Source organism: Carlito syrichta, unplaced genomic scaffold (assembly GCF_000164805.1).
Source record: "Carlito syrichta isolate Samal-C Ts95f unplaced genomic scaffold, Tarsius_syrichta-2.0.1 Scaffold308805, whole genome shotgun sequence".
Taxonomy (NCBI): domain Eukaryota; kingdom Metazoa; phylum Chordata; class Mammalia; order Primates; family Tarsiidae; genus Carlito; species Carlito syrichta.
This window is the reverse complement of record NW_007252901.1, coordinates 1449987-1463379: the sequence shown is the minus strand read 5'-3', so window position 1 is coordinate 1463379 and position 13393 is coordinate 1449987. Positions and strand designations below refer to the sequence as shown.

The 13393-nt window shown below is 42.1% G+C and overlaps 1 protein-coding gene across 2 annotated transcripts in view; it reads right to left on the bottom strand.

Annotated features, from left to right (window-relative positions):
• SNX27 (sorting nexin family member 27) overlaps positions 1-13393 on the bottom strand; it is a 90205-nt gene that overhangs the window by 26383 nt on the left and 50429 nt on the right. For both annotated transcript variants that reach the window (XM_008065814.2, XM_008065813.2), the window contains exons 6-7: positions 9683-9761; positions 3629-3792 (exon numbers count right to left, since the gene is read on the bottom strand). In XM_008065814.2, coding sequence (XP_008064005.1) covers positions 3629-3792; positions 9683-9761 — 243 coding nt within the window. The remainder of the gene's footprint in view (positions 1-3628; positions 3793-9682; positions 9762-13393) is intronic.

The window sequence follows — 13393 nt, the reverse complement described above, 5'->3', positions numbered from 1 at the left end:
CTTCCGAGTAGCCGGAATTACAGGTATGTGCTACTACGCCCGGCTGATTTTTTGATTTATTGTAGAGATGAGGTCTCAGTGCCCAGGCGGGTCTTGAACCTGCGGGGTCAGGCAGTCCACTCACCTCAGCCTCCCAAAGGTGCGGGATTATAGGCTGAGCCACCGAGCCCGGCTAAATTTTTTAAATTTATTGTAGAGATGAGGTCTCGCCAAGTCACCCAGGTGGGTCTCAAACCAGTGGGCTCAGGCAATCCACTCACCTTTCCCTTCTGGCCTCCCAAAGTGGTGGGATTACAGGCTGAGTCACTGAGCCCAGCCCACCACATTTCTAAATATTCTGGAATTGGCAGTGTGGGGTGGTCATGTAGAAGAGGTGGTAAGATGCACTGACATAAGGAAGATGGATGGAAAGCCCACTGAAGAAACAATCACATTCTCAGGCCCTCTCCTTTAATCCCTACAACCAGATGACTTCCCTCTCCAATGCCAGCGAAGCCTAGAGCCTGAGTTTCTCTATAGTCAAGCTCATAATCAACGCGATGTATTCACATGCTGAGCTCCCCCTCAGCCATGTGGTCTCCCAATCTTAAATCTGAGACAGCTGTGTCAGAGGAACACCAAAACAAAGAAGCCAACAATAAAAGAGAGGGACAAAGCAGAAAAGAAAACTTCAAAAGAAAAAAATGCAAATTTTAATATTCTCAAGTTGAGAAAACAATATTACAACCACAAAATAAGGACAGAATACTATGTATAAAAAGAATATTCAGAGAACAAAAGCACATTTTTAAAAAATTAAAACTATAACAGCACACATGAAAACAGTAAGACTAGAAGATGAATCTGAGTAAGTTTTCTAGAAAGTAGAGTAAGAAGATAGAGAAATTTAAAATGTGAGTGAAGACAAGAAGATGACAGGGCAGATTTTAAAATCTCATATTCAAATAATAGGAGTTTCACAAAAGAGAACAGAAAATGAAATTTAATAATTTAATAAAATTTGCTAGATCAGAAGGACACAAATGTCCTCTCACAGAGGACTCGACACAATAAATGAAAACAGATACCCAGCAAGGTACAGATTTGTGAAATTTTACACCAATGGAGACAAAAAGATCTTATAAGCTTCTGGAGAAAAAAAAGTCACACAAAACGGTACAGAAAAAAGAATGGCTTTGGAATTCCTAACAGCAACACTAGAAGCTGGAAGATAATTCTTTAAAATTTCTGAAGTTAAATCATATAGAGTTCTATATCCAAAACTAACATCAATCAAATGTGAAGGCAGAATACAGGTATCTTCAGATGCAAAATTTTTAAATGTTGACCTCCATGGACCCTTTCTTGAGAAGCTCTGAGAATGAATTCTACCAAAATAAGGGGGTAAAGCAAAAAACCAAATCAAACACCATGTACTCTAGCGCTGGAAACAGAAGATGGTAGTGAAGGGCAATCACAGAATGACAGTTGTGCCCCAGAGCAGAGGAGGAAAAAGACTCCTCAGGAGATTCCTTCAGAAAGTGGAAACCCATGACATACCTGATGGATCTGAACTGAATGTCTTTTTTTGTTTTTTTGAGTTGGAGTCTCACTCCATCACCCTGGCTGGAGTGCAGTGGCACGCTCATGGTCACCCCAGCATCGACCTGCTGGGCTCAGGCAATCCTTCCGCCTCAGCCTTCCAAATGGCTGGAACTACAGGTGCACGCTAACATGCCCAACAAATTTTTTTTTTTTTTTTTGAGTTGGAGTCTCACTCTGTCACCTAGACTGGAGTGCAATGGCCACTCCTGGCCACCGCAGCCTCGACCTACTGGGCTCCGGTGATCCTTCCGCCTCAGCCTTCCAAGTAGCTGGAACTACAGGCGCGCGCTACCACGCCTGGCTAATTTTTTTTGATTTATTGTAGAGATGAGGTCTCGTCAAGTTGCCCAGACGGGTCTCGAACCCGCGGACTCAGGCAATCCACTCAACTTGGCCTCCCAAAGTGCTGGGATTACAGGTTTGAGCCACTGCACCTGGCCTTGAACTGAATGTCTTTAGAGGTGATTCAGACAATTGGTAAAGAGTATGGAGCTCAATTAATTGTTAAGTGTACAGAAAATAAAGCAAATGAAAAAGGAGGGCAATTATTAGCTGAGGAAAAACAACATGTAATGGAAGTGAAAAGTAAAGACAGTTTACTCCTTTATTTATTATAGGACTTTGCTGTACATTTCATTATGTATAGAGTCACAATAATGTAAACACTGAACACTGATCTAAGAAATATTATAATCTGACTATATTAAGAAGATGGGAGAAATGAAAAAAAGGTATGGGTATATGGTGGGAATGAGGGAGGAGAGACAGCTAGCGTCCCATCTTCAATAGCAGGAAATTAAAAGATACAGCTGGAATCTAAAAAATTAAGTAGGAGTAATACAGCCAAGTTATAATAGAGACATGGAAGTAAATACCAAACAATAACAAATGACAACAAAAAACAAAGCTAAAAGAAATGAAAGTGCCTGCCTGTGGGGAAGATGAGGGGAAGTGGAGGCAACTACAATTTCTCATAATAAACTATTTGGTGCTTTAAACTGTATGTATGTATAATATTGACAAAAATTTTTGGGAAACGTACATAGTCACAATGCTTATCTTCTGTTGTTTAAAAAAAATGAAATAAATTTTTTTTTAACTCTAAGATATCTTTACTTCTGAAACTTATCTTTTTGTACAATGGTATAGAATACTTTACAAATGTAACTGAGACCCAGGAGCAAAGCAGTTCACCCAAGGATTCACAATGACTTAGCAAAAATTTTTTCTTTCTTTTAAAAATTTTTTTAAGCCGGGTTCGGTGGCTCAGCCTGTAATCCCGTGCCTTTGGGAGGCTGAGGTGAGTGTATTGCCTGAGCCCCGGGTTCGAGACCCACCTGGGCAACTTAGCAAGACCTCATTTCTAGAATAAATCAAAAATTAGCCAGGCATGGTAGCACGTGCCTGTAGTTCCAGCTACTTGGAAGGCTGAGGCGGAAGGATCGCTGGTGCCCAGCAGGCGAGGCTATGGTGGCCGGGAGCAGGCACTGCACTCCAGTCTAGGCAACAGAGTGAGACTCCAACTCCAAAAAAAAAAAAAAAATTTTTTTAGAGATGAGGTCTCGCCATGTTGCCCAGGCTGCTCTGGAATCCCTGGACTCAGGCAACCCTCTCACCTCTGCCTCCCAAAGTGCTGGGATTACAGGCGTGAGTCACTGTACCCAGCAACTTGGCAAATTATCAACTATGTTCAAACAGAAAAAGAAATCAGGGCTGGGTCAATGGCTCACAACTGTAATCCTAGTACTTTGGGAGACTGAGGTGGGAGAATTGTTTGAGACCAGGAATTTGAGACTAGTCTGAGCAACACAGAGAGACCGCAACTCTACAAAAAAATTAACTGGATGTGGTGGCAGGTGCCTGTAGTCCTGGCTACTTGGAAAGCTGAGGAGGGAGGACTGCTTGAGCCCAGGAGTTGGAGGCTACGGTGAGCCATGGTCAGGCCACTGCACTCCAGCCTGGGTGACAGAATGAGACTCCAACTCAAAAAAAAAAAAAGAAAAGAAAAAGAAAACAGGTTTTTCAGGGCGGTCAATTCACCTACCTGATGAAAGAAGTAGGTAACAGCAAGGTCATTGTCATTCAGAAGGATTTCTTCTTCTGTTGTGAAAAGCCACTTCCGAATGGTCAAGCAGGTGCCTGGCACAGCTGATGTGTAATTCTGGACGTAGAGTTTGTGGGGAAATTCATTAGGTGCCAACTTACGTACTGAAGGAAAAACAAATACAGAAAGTTAGAGCGAAAAAAATATAAGAAATTTCCCTAGACAATAACCAGAACATCAGCTCACATCCATCAAGGAGCTCTGCCTTGGGAGCATAAAACAGCCAATTGTCTAACCAAATCTAACCCTTCTAGCTCTGACTATGGCCAGTCAAGTCTCAAGCAAATCGAAACCTATCACTTGAATGACGGTTGCCATGGTTTAGATATCTGTCCCCTCTAAAGCGCATGCTGAAATCTGATCCCCAGTGTTGGAGGTAGGGGCTAATGGGATCTCTGCACACACCATGAGTGAAAGCAACCTGACGCCCTCAACAGATGCCCAGTCCCGAACATTCCAGAACACAGAATCATGAGCCAAATAACCCTTTTTTTTAAATAATTACCCAGCCTCGGGTATTCCTATAACAATACAAAAGGGCCTAAGACACAGATCCTTCAGTTGACATGACTTTGCAGACAGCACCAACTCCAATTCAGCTAGTAATTTATAGCTGATGTCCACTGAACATCTTTCCCAGCTACAGTGCATCCATAGTCTCTCATGTGGCAATTCTCAATGAACTGCTTTTATTGTTAAGTGCTGAAAGGCTCTTCCCACCCCACCCCCAAAGCCCTAAGTGCAAAGTGTATTCTGAGTGATGTTACTTCCTCTTCCTAACAATCACACAAGCAGGATAAAACCACCAATCTTAATTTCTATACTGCCTTTCCTTGGAAAGGCTGAGTTTTCTCCTCTCTTGATGTTTACTTGTCTTTATAACACTACAAAAGACAGATTTAATATTTCCCATGTTTAGAGAAACTAAAGCTTAGAAAAGGATAAGAATCCAAGTGTCCTGGTACCCTAGTAATCCTTTGTTTTTTAACAATGATGAAGGCAGCTGGAATTTATTTCAATTCTTATGAGCCAGACATGTGCACAAGTTTACTGTACATATTATATCTCACTGAATTCTCACAACAACTGGAGGTAGGGACTGTCACTGGTTCCATCTTACATCTGAGAAACTGAGGTTCAGAGGGTAAAGTCTGGTGCTTTCAGTCACAAAGCTACAAAGTGGCAGGGATGGATTGGAACCTTTGAACCTGCTTTCTAAAATACTCTGCTACATGGTCTTGTTGGAAGGGTCTCTCTTTTTTTTTTTAAGAATGAATATATATTGCATTCTTTTAAAAAATTACTTTATAGTCATAGGGTACAGGTAGGGATTTACTACATAAGTATGTGGCATGCAGGTGAAGTATGGGTTTCTTTTTTTTTTTTTTGAGCTGGAATCTCACTCTATCGCTCAGACTGGAGTGCAGTGGCCACTCCCCGCCACCGCAGTCTCGCCTGCTGGAATCCAGTGATCCTTCTGCCTCAGCCTTCCAAGTAGCTGGAACTACAGGTGCGCGCTACCACGCCTGGCTAATTTTTTTTGATTTTGTAGAGATGAGGTCTCGCCAAGTTGCCCAGGCGGGTCTCGACCCCGCGGGTTCAGGCAATCCACTCACCTCAGCCTCCCAAATGCACAGGATTACAGGCTGAGCCACCAAGTCCGGCTATGTATGGGTTTCTAGCTGGCCCTCTCTCTGCATGATAGTAGACCAAGTACCCAATGTGTTGCCACATGCTCCCCTCCCCCCTCCTTTCCCCCCTCCCTCTTCAGGCAGTGTCCAGTATCTGCTGATCTCACACTTGTGCTAGCGTGACTAGTGTTCAGGGTCCGCTTATAAATCAGAATATGTGGTATTCACTTAGTATGATGGTCTCCAGCTGCATCCAAGTTGCTGCAAAGGCCATGATTTTGTTCTTCTTTATGGTTGCATAATATTCTTATCGTGTATATACACCACATTATCTTTAGCCAGGTCACTTTCAGCAGACATCTGGATTGCTTCCATGTTATTGCTATTGTGAATAGTGCTGCAATAAACATGTGTGTGCAGGTGCCTATTTTTGTAAAGCAATTTACGTTCCTCTGGGTATATTCCCAGGAGGCATGTTGTTGGATTGTATGGAAGTTCAATTTTTAGTTCTTTGGGGAATTGCCACACCAATAGTTTACGCTGGTGAACTAGGATGAAATAGTTTACGTTCCTACCAACAGTGTTGAAGCATCCCCTTTTCTCCACAGCCACACCAGGACCTGCTATTTTTTGACGTATTAATGATGGCCATCCTTACTGTTGTTAGGTGGTATCTCATTGTAGTTTTGGTTTGCATTTCTCTGATGATTAGTGAGTCTGAGCATCTTTTCATGTGTTTATAGGCGGCTTGCATGTCCTCCTTTGAGATGTGTCTGTTCATGTCCTTTGTCCACTATTTAACGGAGTTATTTGTATTTTTCCTTTCATTTCATTTGAATTCCTTGTAGATTCTGGATATTAGGCCTTGTCCGATGCATAGTTTGCAAATATTTTTTCCCATTCCATAGGTTGTCTCTTTACTCTTTTGATGGTTTCTTTTGCTGTGAAAAACTTTTCAGTTTGATAAGGACCCACTTGTCTATCTTAGCTTTTACTGCAATTGTTTTTGAGCTCTTGGTCATGAATTCATTGCCTGCTCCTACATCCAGAATATATCCAGAAGGGTGTTCCCTACATTTTCTTCTAAGATTCGTATAGTCTGAGGTCAACTTTGAGTTGATTTTTTTTTTTTGCGTTGGAGTCTCACTCTGTTGTCCAGGTTGGAGTGCAGTGGCACACTCACAGCTACTGCAGCCTTGACCTGCTGGGCTCCGGCGATCCTTCCACCTCAGTCTTCCAAGTAGCTGTAACTACAGATGCACACCACCACACCCGGCTAGTTTTTTGTGATTTATTGTAGAGACAAGGTCTCAACTCCTGGACTCAGGCAATCCTCTTGCCTCGGTCTCCCAAAGTGCTGGGATTATAGGCTGAGCCACCACGCCTGGCTGAGTTGATTTTTTTATATGGTAATAGGTAGGGGTCCAGTTTCATGCTTCTGCATGTGGCTAATCAGTTTTTTCAGAACCATTTGCTAAATATGGTTTACTTTCCCCGGTGTTTGTTATTGATGGTTTTGTCAAAGATGAGTGGTTGAGGGACTGATTTTTTATTTCTGGATTCTGTCCTGTTCCATTGGTCTATGTGCCTATTCCTATACCAATCCCATGCTGTTTTGATTACTATAGCCTTGCAATATAGTTTAAAGTCTCAAAGCGTGATACCTCCAGCTTTGTTCCTTTTGCTGAGGATTGCTTTGGCTATTTGAGTTCTTTTCTGTTTCCATATGAAATTCTGTATTATCTTTCCTAGGTATGTGAAAAATGATGTTGACAATTTGTTAGGGATAACATTGAATCTGTAGATTGCCTTAGGTAGGATGGCTATCTTGACAATATTGATTCTTCCAATTCATGAGCATGGGATGTTTTTCCATTTGTTTGTGTCATCCTTGATTTCTCTGAGCAGTGTTTTATAGTTCTCATTGTAAAGGTCTTTCATTTCTCTGGGGTTTTTTTGGTTTGTTTGTTTTGGGGTTTTTTTGAGTTGGAGTCTCACTCTGTCGCCCAGACTGGAATGCAGTGGCTGCTCCCGGCCACCGCAGCCTCGACCTGCTGGGCTCCGGCCATCCTTCCGCCTCAGCCTTCCAAGTAGCTGGAACTACAGGCGCGTGCTACCACGCCCGGCCAATTTTTTGATTTATTGTAGAGATGAGGTCTCGCCTGCCCAGGCGGGTCTTGAACCCGCGGGCTCAGGCAATCCACTCACCTTAGCCTCCCAAGGCGTGGGATTATAGGCTGAGCCACCGAGCCCGGCTTATTTCTCTGGTTAGGTGGACGCCAAAGTATTTCTTTTTGTGTGTGTGTAGCTATTGTGAATGGGATTGTGTTTTTTATTTGGTTCTCAGTCTGCCTGATGTTGGTGTATAGAAATGCAACCGTGTTTTGTGCACTGATTTGTATACCGAGACTTTACCAAAGTCATTTATCAGTGTGAGGAGGTTTTTGACAGACTTTCTAGGGTTTTCTAGGTATAGAATTATATCATCCACAAAGGGTGACAGCTTAACTTCCTCTTTTCCTATTTGGATACCCCTGATTTCCTTCTCCTGCCTGACTGCTCTGGCTAGGACTTCAGTACTGTTGAATAGGAGAGAGGAGAGTGGGCATCCTTGTCTTGATCCAGTTCTTAGAGGGAATGCTTCCAGATTTTGCCCATTAAATGTTGTTGGCTGCAGGTTTGTCATAGACAACTCTTATTTAGTTTTGAGGACTGTTTCTTTGATGCCGAGGTATTCGAGGGTTTTTATCAAGAAGGAATGCTGGATTTTATCGAATGCTTTTTCTGCATCTAATGAGATAATCGCATGGTTCTTGTTTTCACAGCTGTTAATGGTCTTGCAAATGTTGAACCAGCCCTACATCCTGGGAATGAAACCTGCCTGGCTGTGGTGAATGATCCTTGAGATGTGTTGTTGGATATAATCCCCTTAGCAATCCTTTGTAACATAATTTATATCTGCCTAGTTAGGCTGCTGGGAATTGGTAAGAAAAAGAATAATAGGGAGATGGCTGCTTGAGGAGAATCAAAATTCTGCCTGGACCTATGATGGCAAGGCAGCCCAAATATAACAAGCTCTTCCCCTTTCTGGGATGAGGAAGGTCTGATCAACTAATAATATCTATGTCATTTCTGGACTTAGCCCTGTATAAATATGTTTGATAGGGAAGAGAGACCCACAGACTGGAGGAAATCTATGTCATTCAGAGTAAGTCTTCAGACTCGCTCCCCTTTGTAGTCTCAATACAACCAATGTGGCCACCATCCCATCCCTAGCTTTTTTTTTTGAGGTGCAGTCCTACTCTGTTGCCCAGGTTGGAGTGCAGTGGCACGCTCATGGCCACCCCAGAGTTGACCTGCTGGGCTCCAGTGAACCTTCCGCCTCAGCCTTTCAAGTAGCCGGAACTACAGGTTGCGCTACCATACCTGGCTAATTTTTTAATTTATCGTAGAGATGAGGTCTCGCCAAGTTGCCTAGGCTGGTCTCAAACCCGCGGGCTCAGGCAATCCACTTGCCTTGGCCTCCCAAAGTGCTGGGATACAGGCTTAAGCCATATTTGGTTTTCAAGGTTTTTTTTTTTGAGTTGGAGTATTACTCTGTCATCCAGGCTGGAGTGCAGTGGCACGCTCACAGCCACCGCAGTGTCGAACTGCTGGGCTCCGGTGATCCTTCCATCTCAGTCTCCCAAGCAGCCAGCATGTGCTACCACACCTGGCTAATTTTTGATTTATTGGAGAGATGAGGTCTCGCCAAGTTGCCCGGGCTGGTCTCTAACCCGCAGGCTCAGGCGATTCACTTGCCATAGCCTCCCAAAGTGCTGGAACTACAGGCTGAGGCATCAAGTCCGGCCCATCCCTAGCTTTTATAAGAGAACTTCCTGTCATCATGCAATAAAGTATTACTGGAAGAGGAACTGTATTCACCTAGAAACTTAAACGTATGTATTAAAACAAAGGCTTTTAAGCAATATAGCTCTTTCTAACTTCTGAAAACAAAAAGATATGCTTAAAAGTCTTTTTAAAATAATAAAGCATACTAAAACAACATGTGGCTAAAGAGAATATCCCATTTCTTAAGGCTATTTCACTGGAATATAAGAATTTTGAACCTCTGACTTTAAATAACTTCATGAAAGTATCTAATATTGCGTGCTTATAACCTATACTTGCAAAAGAGGAAAAAGATTAGACATCCTTATGTCTTGGGCTTCATGGACTATGCCTGGCCTGCTTGTTAGCGACAGTCCTAATGAGTGAGATCTACCCTTGTCTTCAAGCACTTCTCTAGGCAAACAGTTTCAGTCTCACCATATTAGAATAAAATATCCCCAAAGAAAACTTAATATTAGCTACTGGTACTTACCAAAGGAATGATTGATCACTTCAAATAAGGCAAAGTAATTCACTGTCGTACTGTCCATGCCAACCTTAGCTGCAATAGCCTAAGGTATCAATAGGATAGATTAGTTTCAGGAAAACGAAATCACAATGCTGTGGGAAAAGGCAGGTATATGCATAGGTGTGAGGGGGAAGAGGTTTTGCCATTTGGCTTCACAAAAATCACCCTCTTGGTCCATAGCTACCCTTCTTTATATACATATGTACATTCATGCATGTATACATAAGTTTAAAACAAAAGGGAAAAAATACCTATATCTGATCCAAACAGCTGTGATCTCTAAATATGAGTTTCTGCCTTCCAATATAATCTGTTAATAGTCTCTCCTTAAACATCAGCTTTCCCCTCTGAAATATGACTTCATTCCATACAGGTCTTTTTGGGTTTTTTTTGAGTCGGCATCTCACTCTGTCGCCCAGACTGGAGTGCAGTGGCCGCTCCCGGCCACCGCAGCCTCCACCTGCTGGGCTCCGGCGATCCTTCCAATCTCAGCCTTCCAAGTAGCTGGAACTACAGGTGCGTGCTACCACGCCTGGCTAATTTTTGATATATTGTAGAGATGAAGTCTCGCCAAGTTGCCCAGGCGGGTCTTGAACCTGTGGGCTCAGGCAATCCACTCACCTCAGCCTCCCAAAGCACAGGATTATAGGCTGAGCCACCGAGCCCAGCTCATACAGGTCTTTTTTTAACACCACTTACAAGAAATGTGTTTGACAGAATAGACCCTAAAAAGAAAACAAATTCTCAACTATCCAGTTTCACACATTCAAACTACATTTAACATAGGCCATTAACACACAAGATCTACATCTTTGCTTCTCAAACTTAAAATATTGTTTGTCAATTTATTCAGGCTACATAATTATTTTTGTTTATTTTCCAGATGATCCATGTCTCAGGCTGGGATCACTAGGCACCTCCATTTCCTAAGAATTACCATTATCAATATCCACATAAAAATAGCTAAATGTTGGGACAACAGAGGTATATTAAACAAGAATCAGTCATTCTCTCTAGGAACTAAAGTCCTAACATGACAAATAAAAAGGCAATTGAAAGACTTTGTATGCAAATAAATGTCAATTGAAATTACATACAAACAACCACAAAGCATAAAGTGAAAAACAAATTAGTAGTAACAAATTTCCCTTTCAAGATCAATCCCAATATAAATAAGGTATTTACTGAACTGCCAAATAGCAGTACCTCAGTAAACCAAATATGATTATATCCCTTCTTTCTCATATCTGCTCACATATCAGGCTTAGGAATGTGATGTGATGTAGGAATCAGAGAGTGTAAATGTTCCAAAATTACCATTCTATACGACACTGGATAGAAACTGAAATGCTCTCAAGGTTTAGAAAATGGCTTATAGCTAGAAGTCTCAGTGATGCAGTGGGAGGAGGGGAAGTATAAAAAGTTTAGGCCTTGCTAAAGAAGCTTTGGAAAAAAGCAAACAAAACAAAACATCAGCAAGCTGTAAAACCAGTATTTTTCTTACAATTACTACACCAGTGTATAATTTTAGAAATGCCTCAAATCCTGCACATATCCTCTGCCACAGTATACAGTAGATAAATAAATGTATAATAGATAGATTTTTTTTTTAATGTTTGCTACAAAAGAGAAATAAGCATTAATACCCAGAAACCTGTTTGAATCTCTGAAACTACTGATGAAGTAGGATTAAAGGCCAACGTAAAGGCCTGCAGGCGACGATTACACCCAACACCCAGATCAGGATCCTTAAAGGACATCTCTCACTGAAAAAAGAGAACTCCTTGGGGAAATGGCTTATACTAGATCTAGTGTAGGAAATATACAAAGAGGAGACCAGGACATCTTATTGTACCAAAAAGCAGGGATGCTATCCTAAAATATTGCAGCTGGGCTCAGCACTTTGGGAGACCAAGGCGAGGGGATTGTCTGAGCCCACGAGTTCAAGACCAGCCTGGGCAACTTGGCAAGACCTCGTCTCTACAATAAATTAAAAAAAAAATTAACCGGGTGTGATAGCACACACCTGTAGTTCCAGCTACTTGGAAGGCTGAGGTGGAAGGATCACCTGAGCCCAGCGGGTTGATGCTGGGATGGCCATGAGTGTGCTACTGTACTCCAGCGTGGGCAACAGAGACTACAACTCAAAAAAAAAAAGGGTTGCAGAAAAGGTATACAGGAGCAGACATGAAGGAGCTTCCATTGGCCAAAGATGGAACAATCTGAGCACCAAAAACATAATATATCACACTAAATCTAAAAATTCATACTAAATAAATAAAATCTAACAATGATTTCATTAGACATCACTGGAAGCAATTAGGGCACCAATTCTTTATTTCGAAAATTGGCAATAAAAGGTAAGAATATTTATCCTGTCTTTCCCACAAACTGTATTTCAAGATAACTAGCCTTAGCTGATAAGAAAAAGTTATTTTTAGAGGAATTCTAGTTAATAAGTGTGAAGAAATGAGAGTAATCAGCATTTTAAAAACTCTAATGAAATAATTAAGGCAATAATCAATGAGGAACTTTACAATGGAGAGATTGAGTTCTCACTACCTAAACCTACTGATTACCCTTAGTACCACTAAAGTGGAATGACCAGATGACACAGTGCATTTTCTGCTGAGAAGTAATATGAGATATATAGCACCAATTATGAAATACTCTTATCAAAAAAGCACAATCTGAATCTAATCAAGCCTCTAGAGCAAACTTCCATTTATAGAAAGTATAGGGAGAGAGAGGACATATTAAATGACACTACAAGGAAACAAACAGATAAATTCAGAATGTGGGACATTCCACAGGACACTGACCCATTTCTGCAACAAAACAATGACATGGAAAAAAAAAGTTGGGAGGAAAAGACAAAATGCATTACATTAAAACAAACATCAAGTCGGTGGTTCAGCCTATAATCCCAGCACTTTGGGAGGCCAAGGCAAGTGAACAGCCTGAGCCCGTGGGTTCAAGACCAGCCCAGGCAACTTGGCGAGACCTCATCTCTACGATAAATAAAAAATTAGCCGGGCGTGGTGGCGTGCACTGGCTACTTGGAAGGCTGAGGCGGAAGGAGCGCCAGAGCACAGCAGATTGACATGGGGGAGGCTGTAAGCATGCCACTGCACTCGAGCCTGGGCGACGGAGTGAGACTCCAACTCAAAAAAAAAATCAAAATCAAATGTGGCTTAACCCTGTAATCCCAGTATGTTGGGAGGCCAAGGCGAGAGGATTGCCTGAGCTCAGGGGCTCGAGACCAGCCCAGACAACTTGGTGAGATCTTGTCTCCAAAATAAATCAAAAATTAGTAAGGCGTGTTAGCAAGTGCCTGCAGTTCCAGCTACTTGTAAGGCTGAGGCAGAAGGATCACCTGAGCCCAGCAGGTCGAGGCTGCGGTGGTCATGAGCATATCATTGCACTCCAGCCTGGGCAACAGAGTGAGACTTCAACTCCAAAAAAAAAAAAAACCCAAATGTGATATAAAGGCCTTGTTTAGATTCAGATTTTAACAAACCAACTGTACGAAAACTCATTTTCAGACAACTGGAAAAACCTGACTATGGAGTAGTTATTTGTTTTTGTTTTGTTTTGTTTTGTTTGAGCTGGAGTCTCACTCTGTCGCCCAGACTGGAGTGCAGTGGCCGCTCCCGGCCACCGCAGCCTAGACCT